This window comes from Maylandia zebra, linkage group LG6 (genome assembly GCF_041146795.1).
Source record: "Maylandia zebra isolate NMK-2024a linkage group LG6, Mzebra_GT3a, whole genome shotgun sequence".
Classification (NCBI taxonomy): domain Eukaryota; kingdom Metazoa; phylum Chordata; class Actinopteri; order Cichliformes; family Cichlidae; genus Maylandia; species Maylandia zebra.
This window is the reverse complement of record NC_135172.1, coordinates 20,826,808-20,848,782: the sequence shown is the minus strand read 5'-3', so window position 1 is coordinate 20,848,782 and position 21,975 is coordinate 20,826,808. Positions and strand designations below refer to the sequence as shown.

General features: G+C 43.8%; 1 protein-coding gene across 3 annotated transcripts in view; it reads left to right on the top strand.

Annotated features, from left to right (window-relative positions):
- The window catches only part of cntln (centlein, centrosomal protein), a 94,906-nt gene that overhangs the window by 37,111 nt on the left and 35,820 nt on the right, over positions 1-21,975 (top strand). For all 3 annotated transcript variants that reach the window (XM_076884851.1, XM_076884850.1, XM_004549387.3), the window contains 4 exons: positions 59-175; positions 9,866-9,966; positions 16,829-16,926; positions 17,825-18,354. In XM_076884851.1, the coding sequence (XP_076740966.1) occupies positions 59-175; positions 9,866-9,966; positions 16,829-16,926; positions 17,825-18,354 (846 nt within the window). The remainder of the gene's footprint in view (positions 1-58; positions 176-9,865; positions 9,967-16,828; positions 16,927-17,824; positions 18,355-21,975) is intronic.

Genomic DNA, 21,975 nt, shown 5'->3' with positions numbered 1-21,975 from the left:
TTTTCAGTTTCGCTTGTCTATGCATCTACACTTTGGTCTTCTTTTGTTGTGTGTCTAGGCCAGGTGGAAGGATACAGCGTGCAGCGCCGTGGCAGCTGCGGCAAGAGGACAGTGATGCTGTATGGAATGAGCTGGCCTACTTGAAAAACCTCACCAGAAAACTCTCTATTGAAAAGTAAGTTGCCTGCATTAAAAATTCCCTGCCTGAAAACTTCCACTCTTTAAGTTGCAGTAGACTTGTTAGCTCACATGTGCACCTAGAGTTTAGCAACAGTACTGACAGTCCCAGCTTGAAGTTACTTGAGAGATGCTTTTCATTTCATGTTACTTCTTTGTTACTTCTTCTCTTTGCTCCTTCTTTTGTCTTTAGTCTGTCTCTGGATGTAGTGTAGCCATTGTCTTGTTTGATCTAGAGAAGCCCCCTGTAACCGTACCACTAACACTGACCCTCTGCAGTGCTACACAAAGCTTGGCCTAAAGCCATGGTCTACCTCTCTCCAGTCTTCCCTAGCCTTCACCTCTGCTCACCTCTTCCCTTCTCTATCTCGTGCCTCTGTAACCTCCCCTTACCCTCTTCCTACTTGTCTTCCCAGTTGTCTCCCTCCGGCCTTCTGTGATGCTGCAGTAGGCTGAGGCCAGAATTCTAGTACTTCCCCACCACCACCCCCTTCATTGCTTTCCCCTCTGCTCACCCCCCTGCCCTGTCCTCCTAATCCCAGCTGAGCTCATTATGATATAGCCCGGCTGGCTCTCTCCAAGCCTGAGCTGTCCGAGCTAATTACAGGCTAGCAGCCCTAGTGCCGCTGATGCTGCCTGTTAAGGGATGTCCGTCCGCCTGCCTGCCTGCCTGGCCACGACTAGAACTGAGCAGACCCGAGCACAATATGATATAGAGGCGGGGCGTGTGGGAGTGAACAGACCGCAGTGAACATGCAGGTTCCTTGGAACTGACCTGCAAGGAAAACCACAAGGGATGGAGAGCTGCTGGCCTCCTTCCTAGCTGTGCAACTGCCTCATCCTTAGGGGTTGGTGTTGATCCCCCTCATGTGCCCCTGACCAGCACTCCACCTCATTTCCTCCTTTCCCGGCCCTCACATGCGACCTCACGACGGTCGCTTGTGGAAAGTAAACTTGGCTGAGATTTTTTTAACTTGCACTTTAGAAACAAAACCTCTCAATTCCAGGGCAAGCATCTTCACACACGTACAGCTCAGCAGGTTCCCTGTCACTTTTCCCATCTTTATTCTGCTCCTCCTTTCATACCTGTTGTGAGAATTAGCAGGAGTGAAAATAGTTTGGGACTGTGAACAAAGCCAGCTTAACCAAAAAGCTTTACTTTCCCGCAACTCACAATGCAAATTTCAGTTGAATGAGTCCATCCTAGTGCAAATAATCAAAGACGGTCCTGTTACCCTAAAGCAAATGCCAGGAAAGACTTGGGGCATGGAGGGAAAAATTTGCTTTTCACTGACTAGTATAATAATAAATGTGTTCATAACAGTTCTGTCAGATAAGTGTAATTGTTGTCTCATAACAGCTAAAATAAAGGCCCTTATTAAGCTTTAAATAGCTAGTGGTTGGTTTAGAGGAGAGTCTCTGTATAAACTCTATTTGTCTTTCATTTGGTTTCCTCATTGTCATGATATCATTCACAGATGCCTTCTTTCACCTTCTCCAAAAACAGCACATTTAAAGCACTGTCTTGAGGCCCAAATGACCATTTCCCACAATGAATATTGCTCTGATAACTTGTGCACAGTGGGTCCCTAAAGCACTAAGAGAGGGTTATCAAAACCAGCCCCCTGTAATCTAAGCACTTGAATAGCAGGGTGAGGAGGAAGGTGAAACAGGTCTGTTCTGTTTGTTCGCTGATTTGTCGGCTCCCTGTGGTTTAATTTAAGGATGAATTAGGCAACAAATTACTTATTATTTGACAACTTTTTACTTGAAAATCATAGCAAACACCTATTGCGTGAACTTGCAGGAAGGATGACTTTTCATGTAACATTAATAAAGGTCTCTTTGGGCAGCACACGCAGCTAATACTAATTTGTTGAGTTTTGAAATGCTTTTGAATGAGTATTATTTTAGGCTCAAGTCTGTATGAATATGAATCAGGTCTGTAAACTGGCAGCACTTTATAATAATGTCACACTATTATGCATTAGTAAGGTCTTAGTTCCTTATTAAGAAGTGCTTAATTAATCATTTATACAGCATTGCTCTTTAGTATGTCATTTATAAATTCAAATATATTTATCCATCGTTTACTGTTATCCCATATACAGCTATCACTACTGTATCGCTATTATTGCTGCTATATTAATGTTAGTAATAATCATAGACATAGAAATAGAAATAGTAGTATATTTGTATTTATAAATGGCATACTACAGAGAAGTAATGCTATATAAATGATGAATGCACTTGCTAATACCTTTGCTTCTGCACGGACAAAACATTAGTGCTGTTGGTCACTGATGTTAGGTCATAAAGGTGCATTCCAAGCTTTAAAATTTTACAATTCCTACCTCCAACTTGGAAAAAGTCTGTTTCCAAAACAATTGCCTAGAAAACAGGATAAACAGGATGCAATAATTTACAAAATATTAGAACGTATCACCAAGTCAACATATTAAATGCTGACTTACAGTATTTAATGCACGTCTCCACGCTTAAATTTCTCAAAGGTGGCGTGCCAGATTTGGTGACCCCACTTTTAATGTAGCATTAAAAGACTAACAAAAGTTGTGTATTTCCTGTTTCCTGAGAAGTGCAAATTGTTTTATGTGGGACTAAGTTTAGATCATAGGCATATGGTGGGGGAAAAAAGGAGGGAAAGCATATCCCTGGGGGAAATAAAATGTGGTGGTCCATTTTTCTAATTGTAATTTTCTAAAGGCCATTTCCTCTTTAGTGATTTGATATGCCATGTTGCATTTGGCACAGCTCAGCTTATGCAGTTCCTTACAGCTGGCAGTGTTGCCAGCACTGGGAGGACGCAGAGCATCTTGATCTCCTCTTTATTTTATCTCCCCTAATCACTTATCTCAAAACACGAACAGATTTTTTTTAGCTGCTCTTTCTGTTTAATGCCTCTCAGTATTAGGCTATATTCCTGCTGAGCTCTGCTCTATCATGGTTATTTTGCATTTCATCACAACCCATCTCTCCAGTTGTACCATTAGCCTTCCAATATTAGCTGCTAGTTTTTACAGATACTGCTTTAACAGCCACTAGAGTCACACAGTGAATTTCTTTAGTTTTCCACTTTTCTGTAGTGATCGGTGATGCGGGCTCAAAATTATGTCACAATATTTAAAGATAATTTACTGACAATTTAAAAAAAGAAAAGAAAAATAACTGAGTGTTTTGTTGATGCTTGAAAGCAGCATTTATAAATCTTTTCAAATGCACCACAGTCTTCGATAATGCACTTCCTAATTGGAACTCTAAATATATTGAAACAAGATGCCAACAGCAGCATTATAGTAGTGGCCCAGTATCATATCCAGTCCTACAGCATAAGTCAAATATCAACATAAAAGCTTTAAATTTAAAATAAAATTATAGTATAGCCACTGGTCTAAACCTTGGTTTTCCATCCACTGTTTGCTTTCCCTGTCATATGGAGTGCATCTAGCCAGTGCTCCATCAACACCCATTTGAGCCATTTGTTCACATTTGGGTCACACATCACCAGGTAGTTGTTCCTCCTCCTTCATAACCTGATTTTACTCAATGGTCTGTTTTTTGTTTTTTTTTTTGCCTCAAGTGGTAAAACACATGTTGTTTCCACCTTTAGTGGGAACAGTTTACTTGCATATTTTGCAGAGTGCTGTGCTTTGCCAGAGGTTGCTAAAGTAGCTTCCTTTTTAGGCACCAAATGGTCATCAGAGGCTGACATCTGACTCTTGCTCTTAGACATGCCTGGGCTTGTGTCCTTGTTGTACACACTAGGGAACATAAAGGCACGCTGTTGCGAGCAATAATAGCATGATAAGATATTTTTATATAACATAAAAACATTTATATTGGTGTTATCACAGCCAGTATGATGTGACATAGCCCTTCTTGCATCTCAATAACATTTCTGAATTGATGCTAGATCACAGCTGTGTTTTTTTTTTTTTTTTCTGAAACAGTTGTTTGGGCAGCGTGGTGGTGTAGTGTCACATTACAACAAGAAGATCCTGGGTTCTAGCTCCCCACAATCATGATAAATGGATGAAGAGATGGATAAATTGATTTTTTTTTTAATGGGAAACATTGAGTGTGTGTTAAAAATAGCAGTTTTGGAGGAGACAGTTGACCTAATGTTGTCCTCTTCCCCTCACCCCAAACTGGTCCAGGCAGATGGCCGGGCTCAGGGAGGGCCGTCTGGGGCTCTTGAGGTTTCTTCCTGATAAAAGGGAGTTTTTCCTTCCCACTGTCACAAAAACACTTGCTGATACGGTGTCATGACTATTTTCTCTGTACTAGTGTAAGCACTTTGAAGCAGCTGTTGTTGTGAGTTGTTGCTATATAAATAAAACTGAACTAAAAAAAATTTATATACTGGAAGTTAAAGAACGAGTTTAAATATTTCCATAAGGTTTATGTTAACCCATGCTTTGAACGGTTCATCATTAGGGCCCACTTTGATGGTTTTTGCTGTTCATCGATACAAGGTTTCATACAAACTCCTTTATGTAATAATGTCATCATAACCAGATCAGTATAAAGGGCAATGTAAACATTCAGCATTTAAACCTGTTTAGAGTATCTCTTAGCTTTCTCTATGTTTTTTAAACAAAAATAACATAATAAGACAAAAAATAATAAGACAAATAAACTAACTGACACCAAGGACTATTTCCTACTGGTGTTGGTACGTAGCTGAAAAGCAACTGTGGGCATGGTATGCTAGAAAATTCGCATTGGGATCATTTTATCTGCCTCATTATGCATCTGTCTGCGGCGCTCCATGTCCGTGCTTGTTAATTGTTGTTAAAGGTCTGTTGGTAGAAAGAGGCAGGATTATTTAGGCTCCATAAACAGAATAAACACATGCAGTGCACCCTCAGACTTAAGATGCTATACTCAGACGACATCAAAGCATAAATTAGCTAGCGATTACTGGGGAAAAAGCCTTTGAGATCATTTGCAGTGCTCCTCTGTAGAGAGTGACCATTATGGACGTGAACCTCCCCAATAAGCGACGTTGACTCTAATTAAGTTTAATAAAGTTTACCCTCATATTCCTCTATTTTTTTTCGTTTCATCTTGATTTGCTAAAAGGTATTAGAAGTAATGAGAGTCTTTTGCCTCCCGGACCAGGGCTTAGTTGGAGGAGGGACACATTTGTTCACACAAACAGACACACAAACAGAATGTTATATGCATTTTCCTAAATCAGACAACTAAGGTTTTCCCTCATTAATTATTTGGAAAGTCAGTTACTATGCTAAAAAAAAGCCATCTTTACACTTAGCTGGTAATTATGTTGCAGGCTTTAGTGGGTCATCTTATCCCAGCGGTCCCCAACCTTTTTTGCGCCACGGACCGGTTTATGCCCGACAATATTTTCACGGACCGGCCTTTAAGGTGTCGCGGATAAATACAACAAAATAAAACTAGTACCGGTACTGAAAAAAAGAAGATTTATTCATAACACACGTGAAAAGACCCAGGAAAACCAAGTTAACGTTAAAAACGATAACAAAATAACGCTGAAAACTGATAAAAACCCTGAAAACCATACATTTCACACCTGAGCCTCAACTCTCGCGGCCCGGTACCAAACGACTCACGGACCGGTACCGAGGCCCGGGGGTCGGGGACCGCTGTCTTATCCGATCTTATCGAGACAACATTACAACTCTCACAAACACTATTCATACTTGCAGTAGAAAACAGTATGTCTTTTTTTTTGGTCAAATTTAAAAAGATTTTAATGGACAGGCCTTCTCATTCCCATGTTAAAAAAAATACACCATTATGATATTGTTTGATTTCATTTTAGGATACCTAACGGCATCAACAAGCCTCTTTAACCATGAGTAAAGCGGACATCCTAGGTTGTGGTTGTAACACAAATCCCCATTTACTTCTCAGATGATTGGCCTATGGCAGGAGTACCAACCTCTTCGAGATCCACTGCTGCCGCTGCCGCTGCATTGCCCACGGCTAAAAGTAGATCACAGAGGAACGTGAACTCCACCAGTCACTGTTTCTGCTGACAGCAGTGGCTTATCCGCTGAAACTCCCTCCATGAACAAACAGCCTCCTAGTCCGAGTTTAACCATGGGGGAAATCTCCCCACACACCCCAAAAACAGGAATCTTTCCCCAGTGATGAAAATGCCAGTGGTGTTTTCACTTTCTCACCCTGTTCCCCGCTCTGTGCCGAGAGAGAAACCAAGAGGAGGCTGGCGTGTGAAATCACAATGGCTGCGAATGATGCGTTGCGTTGTACACAATTGTGAAGGAAAACACTGGCAGTTTGTGCTCTAAGCTGTTTTCGACGCAGCACATGTAGAGCTGAGATCAAATGACATGGAGTGGATAGCTTGTGGCTGAAGTACCAGCACAGCATGAGCGCGAAAATGTTTTTTAAAACGGGGCCAAAAGAGCGGCGTGAGACATAGACTTACATTGTAGACCACATCATTAGCAAACATAACACCTGTCTGTTGCCTTTAGTTTAGTTTCTGCCAAGAAACTTCTTTTGCTTTTATGCCTGCTGAGTGTTTTTTTTTTTCTCTTTTACCTTAGGTGAAGTGGCAAGTTGAGAGGGAATTGAAAATTGTCCAGCTAGCTTCATTTGATTTATCATCCTGATTAAAAAGAAAAGAAAAGAAAAAAAAAGACTCAAAGAACTCTGTAGGAGTTGAAGCTTTAGAGAACATTTTCTCCTTAGCAATATGTAGTATATGACAGGAAATCATGGCTTCATTTCAAATAAATTTCACGTTACTGGAGGTAGTGCAACATAGGGAAAAGATGGGGAAGGTAATTTGTTTCAGGTGCAGGTTGGTGTAGTTTGATGCACATCTAAAACATAGCTGGGCAGCACGGTGGCACGGTGGTTAGCACTGTTGCCGCACAGCAAGAAGGTCCTGAGTTCAATTCCACCATCAGGCCGGGGTCTTTCTGTGTGGAGTTTGCATGTTCTCCCCGTGTTTGCGTGGGTTCTCTCCGGGTACTCCGGCTTCCTCCCACCGTCCAAAGACATGCAGCTTGTGGGGATAGGTTAATTGATTAATCCAAATTGTCACTAGGTGTGAACGTGCGAGTGAATGTGAGTGTGAATGGTTGTCTGTCCCTATGTGTTAGCCCTGCGACAGACTGGCGACCTGTCCAGGGTGTACCCCGCCTTTCGCCCTATGACAGCTGGGATAGGCTCCAGCGCCCCCCGCGACCCTGAAAAGGATAAGCGGAAGCGAATGGATGGACCATATCTTCAGTAGAGTGAAAATACTTTGCCTGTATTTATCAGATTACTCACTCAAGGAGTTGGAGTTCATCCTAATTTGAAATCACATTTTTGACATTTTTATTTCACTAAGAAAAGAGAGAGGTTGTAAAAACTGGAAAGTAAGAAAACAGAAAACTTGTGGGACTTGTTAAGGTTCAAAAAATATTGGGGATGGACACCAGAGGAAAAACCCACAATAACAACACTGGTCCGGTCGGGTTGAGTCAAACGATGATTTAATGATCACACACGTGGGAGATGAAAGATAAAGATAATTTAACATTTAACTTTAAAACTGAAACAAATGGAACAAATAGCATAGCAGTCAATTCTAAAATGCAAATTCACCAGTGAACCAAAGGTGTTTAAATGTTTTGGGTGGGTTGCACGGTTGCCGTACATTTTCTTCTGGAAAATCTCTTATAGATATGAGCAGAGTCTGCCACAACTGTTACTGAGTACAAGTTGCAGTAGTCTTCCATCTACAGGATGTTATGCTGTGAAACTGCAGTCCCCTGGCCAATGAACTCCATTTGCAATCCAATTTCTTCTTCATCTAAGAAACTATGCTTATCCTTCAGCAAAACTGAAAGTTTTACATATGAGCTTTGGTTGAGCATCAATACCATCAGCATCCAAACAGGCATAAAAAAGAAACATGAGATGGAGCAGGCTCCTTTCACACACTGCATATTTCAGCTCATTTGTCCCATTAACAGCCTGGACACATAAGGCAGTGCCTCTGCTTCATCGACTGGAGTTCATTTATGGAGGAAAATCTATAGAAGAGCGACACATATCCATCTGCTTCCTCACTCCCTTTGGGAGAGTCATTTGTGTACTTATTTAGGCTGTGGTCAGCCATTAGACTATGCCTCTCTGCTGGACTGTGTGGACTAAAATGCTAATTACTTCCCATCCCTTTGCTATGCTGATAACTTCTCCCATGTAATTTTCTTGCCATATGTCTGGAAGAATCTCTTGGTTGGTGTAGCAAAATTAGATTGGTTGAAACAGGTGCCGAGTTTGTGTTAATTGGCATTATGCACATCATAATTCACCCTTACCACAAATGCCCTTTTACTACTCAAATGCTTCATAATGGAACATGCTTGCTCAGCTTACCACAAGCTTTAAGAATCAGCCAGGAGGAAGACCTGCCTTTGTAATGAGGTTAACTGAGGGAAGAATGCCACTATAGTAGGAGCTTGTTTCTAGTGTTTCTCTTTGACTCCGTGGAGCAAAGGGGAGGGAAATTAGGTGTGTGTTTCAGGTGTGGTTGTCTCAGTGGGTTTGTGTGTATCCTCAGTAGACTTCAGTTGGGGTCCTAATAATAACTTGAAAGTGCAAAGTCTAGAGCATGGCTCCACATAATTAGCCTTTAGCAGGAATCAAGCTAATTGCAGAGAGGTAATTGGGCACACTTTACAGTCTGTTTGTCTGCCGTGATACACACAAACACCCACAGTTACACACTGTACTTTCCCACCTTGGCGTTTCATGTTGCTTGTCACTTTGATTTCCAGATGAATTAAAAAGCATTTTAATTAGTTGATTTCTTCGCCGTGTCATCTTTTTTTTTTCCTTGGGAACAGAAGCCAGCAGATAAGATTCGAGTTAAAAAGTCCATTAAAAGTTTCTACATTAATGGCTTCCACAGTGGAATTGAGAGTAAAAGATTCTCATCACACAGTTCTTGTGTTGATTGTTTTTTTGCGTTTCTTTGTTACTCCTTTCATATTTTACTGTTCTACAGCCACAAACCTTTGGAAATAAATGTTGTGCAACTTTACTCATTTTGGGAAACTGAAAATGATGTTCAAAATTGTTGGTTGGTTCTAGTTTTTATGATTATGCTACTAAGTAAAGAAGAAATGCAATTGTCAAATTTCAAATTCTATGATATTATCGCTGTGTGACCTTTTGACATGTGCACTGACCTTGAATTTGACCTTCCTAGTAGCAGGAGATCTGTAATACTGCAAAGTGAACTTAGAATTTTTTAAAGCAAATTGAAATATCCCAGCAGTTTTCATTTTCTTTCACAATATGCTGTTGAAAATACGAGTGGGCGATATAGGAAAAAAAATTCTGAATAACGTATCGGTGATTCCAGCTGGCAATTTATTAATGCAAACACAGCATTATACACAATTTAAACTCAACTAAACAATAAACATAGGTGTAATACATATATATATATATATATTTTTTTTTTTTAATTTAAAAAAATATTAAATATCTCACAAACAGTAGCCAATCAGCTACATCAAAATCTATCAAAAAGAAATAAAACATTTTATCTCTGAAGCACACGTCTGAAAAATGATTAACCAGTGTTTCAAAAAACATAGATTTGACTTAGCAAACTTTGTTTGAAGGAAATTTGATGTTGTGTTTAATGCAGAGCTGGCTTGGAAGAAGAGCTTGACATGCTGCGAGTCCAGGCTGCTATGGACCGGGCCACAGTAAAGGAACTCCACCTCTGTCTTGCAAACAAACACCAAGGTGAGCATTTTCCTTCACACTAGTTCTTCTTTTTGTCAGGGAGTGCCTTAAAAATTACAAAATAATGTTTTTCTCTTTGGTCTTTATTAATTTGAATGCATGTTTTAATTTGTCTGAAAATAATGAAACTAAACTGAATTCTACGCAGTTATTCTGTTTTTAATTTTAAGCTCATTTTGTTTGCAATGCTACTTCTTCTTCTTCTTCTTCTTCTTTTTTTTTTTTTTAATTAAGCACTGGTCTGGTCAGGGCCATGTGCATTACTGCGCGGATTTAATAAGACTACTCCCAGGAGAATTCATAGGACAACTCAATTAAGACTTGATCAACTCCTGGTAAATTGATTAGGACATCAAGTGTGGTGTCCATCTTGTCTGCATGTATTATTCCTGGTGTTAAAAATTACATCCCTTTTAATCCAATCTGCTGCTTTGTCAGATGCTGACCACTGCAACCAGTGACCTTAATTAACTAGTTCAATAACAGATCTGTTCTATATCACTTTAATTTTCTTCACAGCCAATGATGGTGTCTGGTGAAGATGCAAGCATGTGATTTAAAGGATTGCACTAATTAAAATAGTGGCTTGACTTCTGTTGACAGTCTAGTTAGGAATATGAGAAAGCAGCCTCTGTTGAAAGGACATGCTTGGCTTTACATTTTGTCAGGGAAGAATCCCTTAACTTTGAAGGAGTGTGGTCTCAGCAATAGATAGGCATCTGTGTTTTCTGATTTGGTATAGTTTTAATACAGATTATGAACATGTCTGCTGTTTTGCAGTTCAAATAAGGTTACACCATTGTGGCAACATTCAGAATATTTCATATTAAATCTAGACTGAACTGAGTATATTTGGAGTCAGTTGGACATAAAGTCAAGACTCTTAAGAGGAAATTATGGATGGCCATAAGATTTACTCCTGAGGAACCGCTTTGACCCGATCAAAAAGATGCAAGGTTCAGTCGCTCACACCAGGATCACACTAACGAAAGACAGCAGATGAAAGGAACGGAGTCTTTGTGCTGCTTCCTATGAGGAGACACGGGAGGGATGTTAATGTATGCTGCAGTGCCAGAACCTCCTTCAACAGTGGGTGACTAGGGAGCCACCACGTCTTCTTATCAAGGTAGTGCTGAGGTGCCAACTCCCATGCCACCAGTGCTGGAGCTGGATAATTGTCTCCCAACCTGGTTATGTACCCAGCGAACACAGCAGCCCTCCTGTCCTATTTGGTGCTCTGTCTGATTGAATGTGACATGTAGGGAAGACAAAAGGGCAGGCTAATTCAAAGTAACAAACTTCCCTGGGCAAAGCATCAATGCAAAGCAAGGGAGCAGCAGCTCTTTACAACATGACCCTCTCTCTTTTTCCTCTCTGCTTCTGTGGCCGCTTTTTTCCCCTCAACTCGTTCTCCAAAAGATCAAGTGACCTAAAAAGTCAAGGTCCTGAATATTTAATGTTTCCAGCCTCATTGTACAAATTATTTTGGTCATCCCATCAGGAATGTTTAAATAGGAAAGAAAGAAAAGCAGAATGTTTTGTATTGTTCTCTTTCAAACATTCGTTTCGGTGTCTCACTATGGGGAACACTCTCTCAGCGTTGTCCTCAGAAGCCTCTATATCATTACTCCAGCCAGCATTGGCTGGCAGTCGTGACGCTTGCGTCAGGGAGGGGCCACCCTCCTCCCTATAAAAGGGTGTGACGCAGCATCACCCATCATTCAATTTCCTCTTCTCGCTTCTTAGAAACCTCATCTCTCCTGACTGTGAACGTGAGTCCTAGCTTAACTGTCCATGCGAGCAAGCTAACACCTTGGTCACCGGGCGCTAGCACGGTTCGCGTTTCGAGTCGCTTGCTCATCACCACAGAGCCAGGTCGGAGAGTGTGTTACCTGCCACCACGCACCTAGCACAACAGCTAGCTGACCAAGCTAACAGTTTTTTGCTACACACGGTCACCAAGCCAGGTAGCACAAGCGCTAGCCACCACACTAGCTAGGTCATACTAGCTCACCATAGCTATCCGACCGAGAGAAAAGAAAAAAAAAAAAAAAAGATCAGCATTAGCCGTCCAGCCAATTCCAAGCTAGCTCCACCAAGCTTCCTTAATATGGCAGACTGCAAACCACTGACCAGAATTTGCCCCTGCGGTTGCAAAATCTCAGGTTCAGATACACATGACGCGTGTGTGATGTGCCTCGGGCTGCAACATGCCCAAACGGCTATTTCCACACCGGGTTCATGCGAACACTGCGCTTGCTTCACCCTAAAAAGTCTTCGCCGAAGGCTAGCCCGCCAGGCTAGCCTGTCAAAGAAGGACCCAATGCTGTCTCCAATCGGCCCACCAATGGAGCACACTGAGTCAGCCACACCAGGCACCAGCTGGGGCGACGAGATGGATATCGTCCTCCCACTGGCGGATGATGCCGAGGTCAGCTGCGAAGCTATGTTGTCTGATTCCCTCGAGGCTAATGATGAGCTACTCAGCGAATCCTCTGAGGGAGCGTCGGAACATCTTGTCTCGGACGAGCATGACAACGTTTTCTTTGCCCCCTCTTCTGCGACACAAGGGGCCGATTGTGATAACCCCGGCACACAGTCCCGCGGCATGGAGCTATTTGACGTTGCAAAACGGGCAGCTGAAAAGCTGGCGATCCCATGGCCCGCGGTGACAACGGAGACCTCCACCTCACGATACGAGGGTAAAAGGCTCCCCAAAGTGAAGTGCACTACTAAGCAGATACTGCCGCTTTTCCCCGAATGCGTGGACGAGGTTTCCATGTCATCTGGTCCGTCCCTGCCCTCCAAGGCCAAACGCCTGCAGTCCTCCCTGGCTGACAAGGCGTGTAAATCAGTTGCCACCACCGTGAGGGCATTGAACGCCTCATCGCTCCTGCTAGCCTACTCGGCGGAGCTCCAGGACCAGACTGCTGCGAACCTGGATGCTAGCAAGCTGTGGGAAGAGCTGGGCATTGTTACGGACCAGTGTCTCCACCTCACTAGAGCAGCAGTACAAGCGGCGGGCAGAGCTCTCAGCATCATCGTCCTACAGGAGAGGGCCAGATGGCTGAACTTGTCGGAGCTTTCAGATGGAGAAAAACGTGACATTCTGGATGAAAGCATCGACCCCGCTGGCCTTTTCGGGACCGCCGCTGCCACCATGCAAAGACAGTTCGAGAAGAAAAAGAACAAGGGAGAGGCCCTGCAGCTGTGTCTCCCTCGGAAGACCCCCCTCCTCCCAGTTGCCGAATGTTCGCTCAGGTCACCAGCCGGCGTGCCGATGTTTAGAATCCCTCGCCACCCAGCCCCACAGGTTGCAGCCCAGGGTCCCCTAGGATCGCAGAACCCTAAGACCCACTGGCCCAGGAAACATGTCCCGCCTGCTGCCGCTCAGGGTGCCCCACCACCAGCCAAGAAGTCGGACCGCAAGAAGAAGCGGACTGCCTAACATCCCCCACGGGGAGATCGGAGCCGGACCAGCCCGGGCTCCAAGTCCATTCGGAGAAGTGTGTTCTGCCTCCACCTTTCAGCGCCTGGGACTCGAGTTGGATCCCACAGAGCGCATTTCAACAAAGAGACGACGAGACACTGTTCAGCTGAATCAAGCATGTCACACAAAAACACACTGTTTATTAAAAATTTACCCATTGCATCCAGGCATGTTGCCAAGGGCACGGGAAAAATGTGTGAAAAACACAGAGTATGTTGAAAAACATAATGCCCCCACGCACCCAGACACCACCGGGGTCGATTCCCTCAGTGGTGTCCGGCCCCACGAGCGCTGGTCAAGCGCAGGCCGCCCGCGCATGCGCAGTCGGGTCTGGCCCGCAGGACCAGTTTCCGCCACAAGAGGGAGCCAAAGCTCCGTCTACTGTGGAGTGCCTGTCTTTGGGGCCGCTGTCAGCAAGAATAGAGAGATGGCGAGCTCTCGCTGCGCCAGAATGGGTTGTGAGGACATTAGGGTGAGGCTATCGTTTACAATTCGCAACCACCCCTCCCAGATTTCACAGAGTGATTTTCTCTCTTGCAAAAGGCGAATCAGCCAGGATCCTGCAAGAAGAAATAACTACCTTGCTATCAAAGGGAGCAGTACGAGAAATACCCCAGGAGCAGAGCCAATGCGGCTTTTACTCAAAGTATTTTCCCGTAGGCCCAAGAAGGGAGGGGGACTGCGTCCGATACTGGACCTACGGGCTCTGAATCAGCATCTGAGGTCATACAAATTCAGGATGTTGACGACCACCACTCTGCTGCATGTAGTGCGCCCAGGCGATTGGTTTACATCAATAGACCTGAAGGACGCATATTTTCACATCCCTATTTACCCGCCTCACAGAAAATTCCTGCGCTTTGCGGGCGGGTTACGGTCCCGTCCTTTGCACATGCTGGCTCGCAGACTGATAATGTGGATCAGCATCAATCTGTTGTCACTGAGAGCTACTCACATTCCAGGAGCTCTGAACTTGGGAGCAGACTTAATGTCCAGGGGAAACCCGCAGTACGGGGACTGGACCGTGCACCCACATGTGGTGACCCAAATCTGGACCCGCTTTGGCCACCCACAGGTCGATCTGTTTGCCTCGAGGGAGAACGCTCAGTGTCCACTGTATTTCTCCCAGAGGGACCAGGAGGCTCCACTAGGGGTAGCTCACAACTGGCCACAAGCTCTGCTTTATGCGTTCCCTCCACTGGCCTTAATTTTTCCCACTCTAACCAGAGTGAGAGAGAGAGGGCTAACAATGATATTGATCGCCCCAAGGTGGACGAGGTCCCATTGGTTAGCGGAGATTATGCCCGTCTTGTGGAGCGAACCTTGGGCTCTCCCTCTCCGACGAGAACTAGTCTCCCAAGCCAGGGGGGAGATTTTTCACCCTCACCCCAAGCTCCTCGCCCTGTGGGCTTGGCCCGTGAGAGGTTGAATCTGAGTACAGCAGGACTCCCCAGGGGTGTTATAGCCACTATACAGAGTGTTAGAGCCCTCTCCACAAGATCATAGTATGAGAACAAGTGGAGGGTATTTGAGGAATGGTGTGGAAAGTCTCTCCTTTCTCCAAGAACTGTTAGATAAAGGAAAGGCCTTTTCCACAATTAAAGTATATCTAGCAGCCATTTAAGCCTGCCATGTGGGCTTCGTGGATGGCCCAGTGAGCCATCACCCGCTAGTCTGCCGTTTCATGAAAGGGGCACAACGGCTCCACCCAGTGTCTAAACCTCTCGTTCCCACGTGGGATTTATCCCTGGTGCTGGGGGCAGTTTCACAGCCACCATTTGAACCACTAAACCAGGTGGAAATAAAAATCCTGTCTTTGAAAACTGCATTGCTCCTGGCTCTCGCATCTGCGAAACGTGTCAGTGATATTCATGCACTGTCAGTACACAAAGAGTGTACCTGATTCACGCGGGATAACTCTAGAGTCACACTCAGGCCAAATCCGGCCTTTGTGCCCAAAAATCCTTATCTCCAATGCATCCCATTGGAGCTGGAAATTTTTTGCCCTCCTCCTTTCTCGTCCCCTGAACAGGAGCGCCTACATGCTCTCTGTCCAGTTAGGGCTTTATGTACCTATAGAGAGAGAACGAAGGCTTTCAGGAGGTCGGATCAGCTGTTTGTTTCCTGGGCTAAACCACATCTTGGCAAGCCCGTTAGCAAACAACGCATTTCCCACTGGATTGTTGAGGCGATCCAATTGGCTTATTCCAGCTTCTTCTCCCCCCCGACTAGAGGGATGGCAACCTCTTGGGCCCTTTTTAGGGGCGTCTCTATAGAAGAGATATGTGCAGTGGCGAGCTGGGCTTCACCTTTGACCTTTGCAAGGTTTTACAGGTTGGATGTCACTGCACCAACTCTAGCCCACACTGTGGGGCCCCACGAGACCTCCTAAGTGGGCAGTCAGTCGTTCAGATGGGCTTATCTGGCAATACGGGAGTCTGCATATCCCATAGTGAGACACCGAAACTAATGTTTGAAAGAGAACTTGAGGTTACTCTACTCCGTAACCCCCGTTCTCTGATAACATGAGTGAGGTGTCTCACCAGATCACCAGTAATGATATAGAGGCTTCTGAGGACAACGCTGAGAGAGCGTTCCCCATAGTGAGACACCTCACTCATGTTATCAGAGAACGGGGGTTACGGAATAGAGTAACCTCAAGTTTTGTGTTGCCCTTCGCATATACGTAGGCAGGGAAGTTGTTTGTACTTCAGCAGGTAGATACTGGGTAGGTAGCAGTGACAGAGGTCTGTTAGATTGTGTTAGATGTGTTCATGAATACACATGCATCAAATGCCTAAGCACTTGCACTCTTGCATGCTTTCTGTTGTTATCATAAAGTCTAAATCATATGTTTGCCAGGGCCACTATTGAATTTCCCAGAATAAAGCTGCATGTTTGTCTGTGGAGATTAGAAGTCCTTTGGGGAAACACAGTGGACTACAAAGCAGTGCAGCCTGGGGCTGTGTATTCACAAGGGATTCAAGCACTTCTCTTCGTTTGTTTTAGGTCCCCAGAGAGAGGTTGCATATAGTATACACCCGCCTGCACTTCTGAGCCCTGTTTTCCTATTTCCCGGTGGACTATTAAATAAAACACCTTTCTATTAATCTGAAGTTAAAGGGCTGTGTAAGATTTTTGAAACCAAAGGTGTTTTTTGCAGTGAAAATTCCAAGTCCACATGAAAACAGCGTTAGGGATTTTTCAGATTTGATTGACAAAAAGGAAAAAAGACACTGAACCTCAGGAAGGAAATTAGACCTTACTAATGCTAATTGATTTAAATGTACCCTTTTTATAATTATTCTATTGATTGAGCAGCTTGAATTTGACACAAAGTGTCACAATAGCGAGCTTTGTTCTTCTTTGCAGAATTACTTCACAAAATGGTTGAGGAGCACCAGGTCAAAAGCAGCACTCCGAAAAAGCCTTCTCTTCTTTCAGGTCGAATGGAGCAGTTATTGAAAAAGGTACAGCACTATGCCGTCATGGGGTGTTCTTTGTCACTGCCTATAAAGGAAATCCAACACAGCCATAAGTTCAGCATGGCAGCTCTCAGAAATTTTTGATTTTGCTCTTTCAAGGATAGTTTAACGGTGTTCGTATGCATTGGAGAAGGGTCATGTAGTAATTTCCAAGCACAGTATCAACTAGACAGTCTATAAATTGCCAAATATAATTTGTGTATCCCAGAAAATACTAGTTGATTTAACGTAGATTTCATAGGTTTGGAGGCATGTTTTACGCTCACACTCACACACACATTTAAAACCCTGCTTGCATGAGCTTATATGTTCCCCCACCCCTTCAGCTTTCATGGCAGTAAATCATCAGGAGTGGGGATAGCCGTCTAATTTTGTTTGAAGGGTACCAGGCTTCACCAGCAGGCAGAGAGAGAACCAAATAAAAGGGAAAAATTGCCTGGAGGCACAAACCCAGCAGGCATCCACTGTTCTCTTAAACAGTCTCCACCAAAGATCTAACAAATAGACTAAGTGCTCATGGTTGCAGCGTAGTTAAAGGTGATCAGGGTAACGGGGTGCAAGTCAGATGTCCATAACCGTGTTTGACTGGGGACGACGGTATTGCTCCCCTCTCCGCCCCCCACCCACACAGCAAACTGTAATTACGCACTTGGGAAAATATCAGTGGAGAGGAAAACTAGTAAATCACGATATGGTCTTTCTCATTGAATCTTACTAATATTAATACTATAGAGCAGGTTGTTATTTTGTCACTAGCAGTCCAAGAATAAGTATTTCTGGGGGGTTTTAAAAACGAAAAAAAAAAAAAAAAACTACAGATATATAAGCCAAAATTGATTATTTTGTAGCACAGAAGCCCCATGTATGTTTTTTTTCTTTTCAGATTGATCAACTGGAGCAAAGAATGATAAGCATGGAGGAGCAGACAGAAAGGCTGAAAGATGAAAAAGAGCAGCTACTCGAAGTCAACGAAGACTTGGCCCACAACTGCCGCAAACTCCAAGCCTCTTTGGATCATCAAAGAACTCAAGAAGCTGCTCGTGAAAAGGCAGCCCATGCACAGGCCGTGGCTCAGGAGGAGCAGCACTGTAGTGAGGTCAAGGCTCTAGAAGTACAGCTGGCCTCATCTCAGAAAGAGGCTTCAAAGCTTCATCAGCAGTTGCTGAAGCTGAGACAGGAGCTGGGGATTCTCAGAGCAGCTAAGGACTTCTATAGAAATCGTGCTGCAGGACCGATGCGGGCAGGTGGGATCGCTAACAGCATTAGCAGCAAGGTCAAATTCAAAACAACCAGGCACAGAGGTCTGCTACGGCAGCGCAGCCACCAAAGAGTCAGCGCCAATCAAGCCATCAGCTGGCAAGGGCCAAGCTCCAGTGCCGCTAAAGACGAGTGGGAGGACATGAGCGTAGAAAGGTAATGATACACATGCACGCGCACTGACGCACATATTCTCACACACCCCCTCTCATTATTTTTAGGTGTTTGGGCAGAGAGGATGGGCTGGCTGAATAGTTGGGGGGGGGGGGGTACCAGCAGCAGCAGCAGCATCGAGGGGACAACGTGCATTTGCAAAGCGTAAGCAAATGGGTGATTGAATTTCATTGTCTGTCTAGTTGGTATTCAGGAGCCAAAAGAAGAATGTGAGCAAGAATGATAGAGAGAAGGAGAGAGGAGGGGGGGAAACTACTGTCAGATCCTTTGAAATATCATGGGACGCCTCGCTTGGAGCTTATTGACTGAAATTTGCATGCAAAATTAGCCACCTCTCTACACAAAGTTGAACCGATGCCAGAAAAGCCCAGGGATAAGGGGCCGCCAAAGCCTTGATACCTTCCAGTGATGCCATTTTCATGCACTAGTCACGCTACCCCGAAATTGACAGTTTGGCAGTTTGATTTAATTTACTCGTTCTTTGCATATTTACTACCCCCCATCGACAGCACTAAGGATCCCCCTGCAAGGACCCAGTCCACCCCCTCCTCCCAAACACACACACACAGACACACTCCTATATGAAGCCCACCTTGCGTCTAGTTATGTTAGTTATCTTGTGGCATGTCGGTTCACAAATGTATGTGTGTGTGTGTGCTGCTCTTTTTTTCCTCCAGCCACCCCATTGCCCCCTCCCAACACACACACATAGACATACACACATACGCTTCCTTTCCATCCCACACTCCTCTCCTTAGCTCCTCGCCTTAATTTGGTTAGATGAATTTTGAATGACCCTACTCGGATCAGTACCAGATGTCTACAAGCTGTTTAACACCCTCTAAATTAAGAACCATCGACAGTAATTATTTCATGTATGTTTTATGCAAAAAAGCCACTGAGCCAACATCTATTGAGTGATGGCTGAAATGATTTGATTTCAAACACTCGCTGATATTTATTTCCCTTCTCTTTCTCTCCCGGTATGCCTTGCTCTACACGCTCTCTAGCTCAGCCCTCCTAACTCACTACCTCTTCACCGACTAATTCATCAGACTCTAATCCACCCCAGCTCTATCCGCATGAGGCCGTTTAACGGGGACTGGGTGCAGCTATGCCCTGCTTTCCTAATACCACTCCATGTGGCTAATAAGCAGCAGTCTAATAAACGCTTTACCTGAGAGGAGGATCTAAGTGGATTTTTGAAGAAGGGGCCTAAACTGAGATGTTGTCTTATTTAAGGCACCTGTCAACTGATTTGCTACTGTAAAGCCTTCTGTGCCTCGTATCTTCTAGGGGTCCTCTTCACAAATGCTGTCTATGTCTGGTTGACATTCCTGGAAGGTACAGTATTTCTGCCTAAGGAGCTTTGGCCTAAATAGCACCAAATAAAGATGTCAGACTCGTTAAGGCTACTGACAACTCTTTGTTTTTTTTTCCCCCCACCTTATTTTTCTCGCTGCCTCTGGCACCTGCTCTCAAGTTTTGAACTGCTAGAGGCAGCTGACCAATTTAAGCAGATCAGCAGTTTTGCTGCTAAGCAGGAAAGAAAAAGAGCAAGCAGGTATCAGACTCAATCATTCAGTTATGCTAGAAGGAATAAAGGATATGTATTTTCGTGTTATATAAACTCTTGATCAGGGCTGCAGGACAGTACATTTCGGATGATTGGGCCACAAATTATGGATAAGGATAATATCAAAGATGGCAAACATTAATTTTCTCTCAAGGTACCAGAGTTTAAAAACGCTACTGGAGGGATTTGCTGTGATTGAGAACATAAGAGAACATTCCTTTAAATAAAACAGTAGCATAAGAGTAGATCAGGGATGTCAAACATAAGGCTCGGAGGCCAGAATTGGTCCGGCATATAATGTGGCCCACCGGACGGCTTTGAAGAATGTGAAGAGGAGGATCAATTTTGCCATTTTTTTTTACTGTATTTTCAGACGTTTTACAGCTTTTCATCCTGACAAAGAAATCACCCATAGCCATTCACACAACACCAAAATAATTAATTAATAGTCCCTGTTCTTTCACTACCTGCTAAATAATCATTTTAAAGACAATTTTAAAGAACAGTAGTAATTATTATTAAAAGAGCATTTTCTGTGAATTAACAAAAACTTTGTTTTATAATAACAGGATATTCTGGGCATGGGCTACATATTTATTTAAGCCCAAAGAGTAGTGCTTACAGATTTATTTTAATACTGTTGAGATTGCACTTCTTTTTCTTATATTAAAATATTACCTGGATTAAATGTGTAGTTGAATATGCTTACTGTGACAGAAAGGGGAATTTCACTAGTTTGGCCTACTTAAGATCAAAGCCTGTATGTGGCTCACAATGTAAAATGAATTTGACATCCTTGGAGTAGACAAAGCTAATCTTGGGTCTTAAAAACGTACAAGTGCCTTAGAAAATACATTATTCCTAAAGGCCAGCAGGAGGCGACTGCTCTGATTGCAAAAAGAAGTCCAATTGTCTCTCTGGATTCATGAGCACAGTAAATTTTTTATGGTTCACATCCAAAATTAACATGATGGTCATTTTGTAAAATACAGCCCCATGTAGAGTAAGACAGACCAGCAGAGTATGCTTTAGGCTGTGCCTACCTGCCTGTGATTGACAGGTTACTACTGTAGGGGCATGCATACTGTATCTGCTCAGTTCTCGGTGAGATCCACCCCTTACACCCCTCGGATGCTCTCATTTCCTCAGTGTAAGCATCTGCTGTCATTATGTTTCTACATAACAGGTTATCTGTATTTGCTCCACACAGGTTTGGACTCAGCATGTAAAAGCTTAGACATGTCCTCACATATAGAGTGGAAGCACCATGTACTGTAAATATATATATGGTGTGTCTTAAAGAGGAACTAGGGAACAACTAGTTAGACTGCAGACACAATTAAGAACTCCATTAATAATACTAAATTTAAGTTGGATCTATTTGCTGTCATCACCAAGTCGATGCACGCAACCCTGGTGTTAGTGTTGGTGATTCGTAATCTTTAGCAAAGTCCCTGTGCCCCTTCCAGGCTGGTTTTAACCCTAACTAGCCCCCAGGCTTGTCATGTTCCAGTTAGATCCTCTCTCTGTGGTCTTTACCTCCGCTGCTTCTCCCAGACCCCACCTTAATAAACCCGCCAGCGTAAATGTCACTGGCTTCCACCTTCACGTCAAAGGTCACTGTCAATAAACCTGTGTGCATGTGTGTGTGTGTCTCTCAGGAAGCCCTTACCGTGCGTCCATCAGATGCAACTTTGCTTGGCTCCGCTCAGCCGTGCCTCTCACACATGTCTGTCACACACAGAGGGCTAATGAAGGCCACAGCCGCTCTCATACATGTTGATGCATTCACAAACAGCACCAGACACTGCAGCTTTTCACTTAATTTACACACACATTTACACTTCCAGCTCAGAAATTGGATGGGACATTGATTTTCTGTTTGAAGGAGGGGGCCGAGATGCACATATTTTTGCTTGATGTCAACTAAATCAACCATAAAAGGTAAATTGGATTTTTGTCCAAGGGTGGTACTTTCAGAACCAGGGTTGTCGGTTCAACTTCTAGTCTGTAATAGACTTCACCTT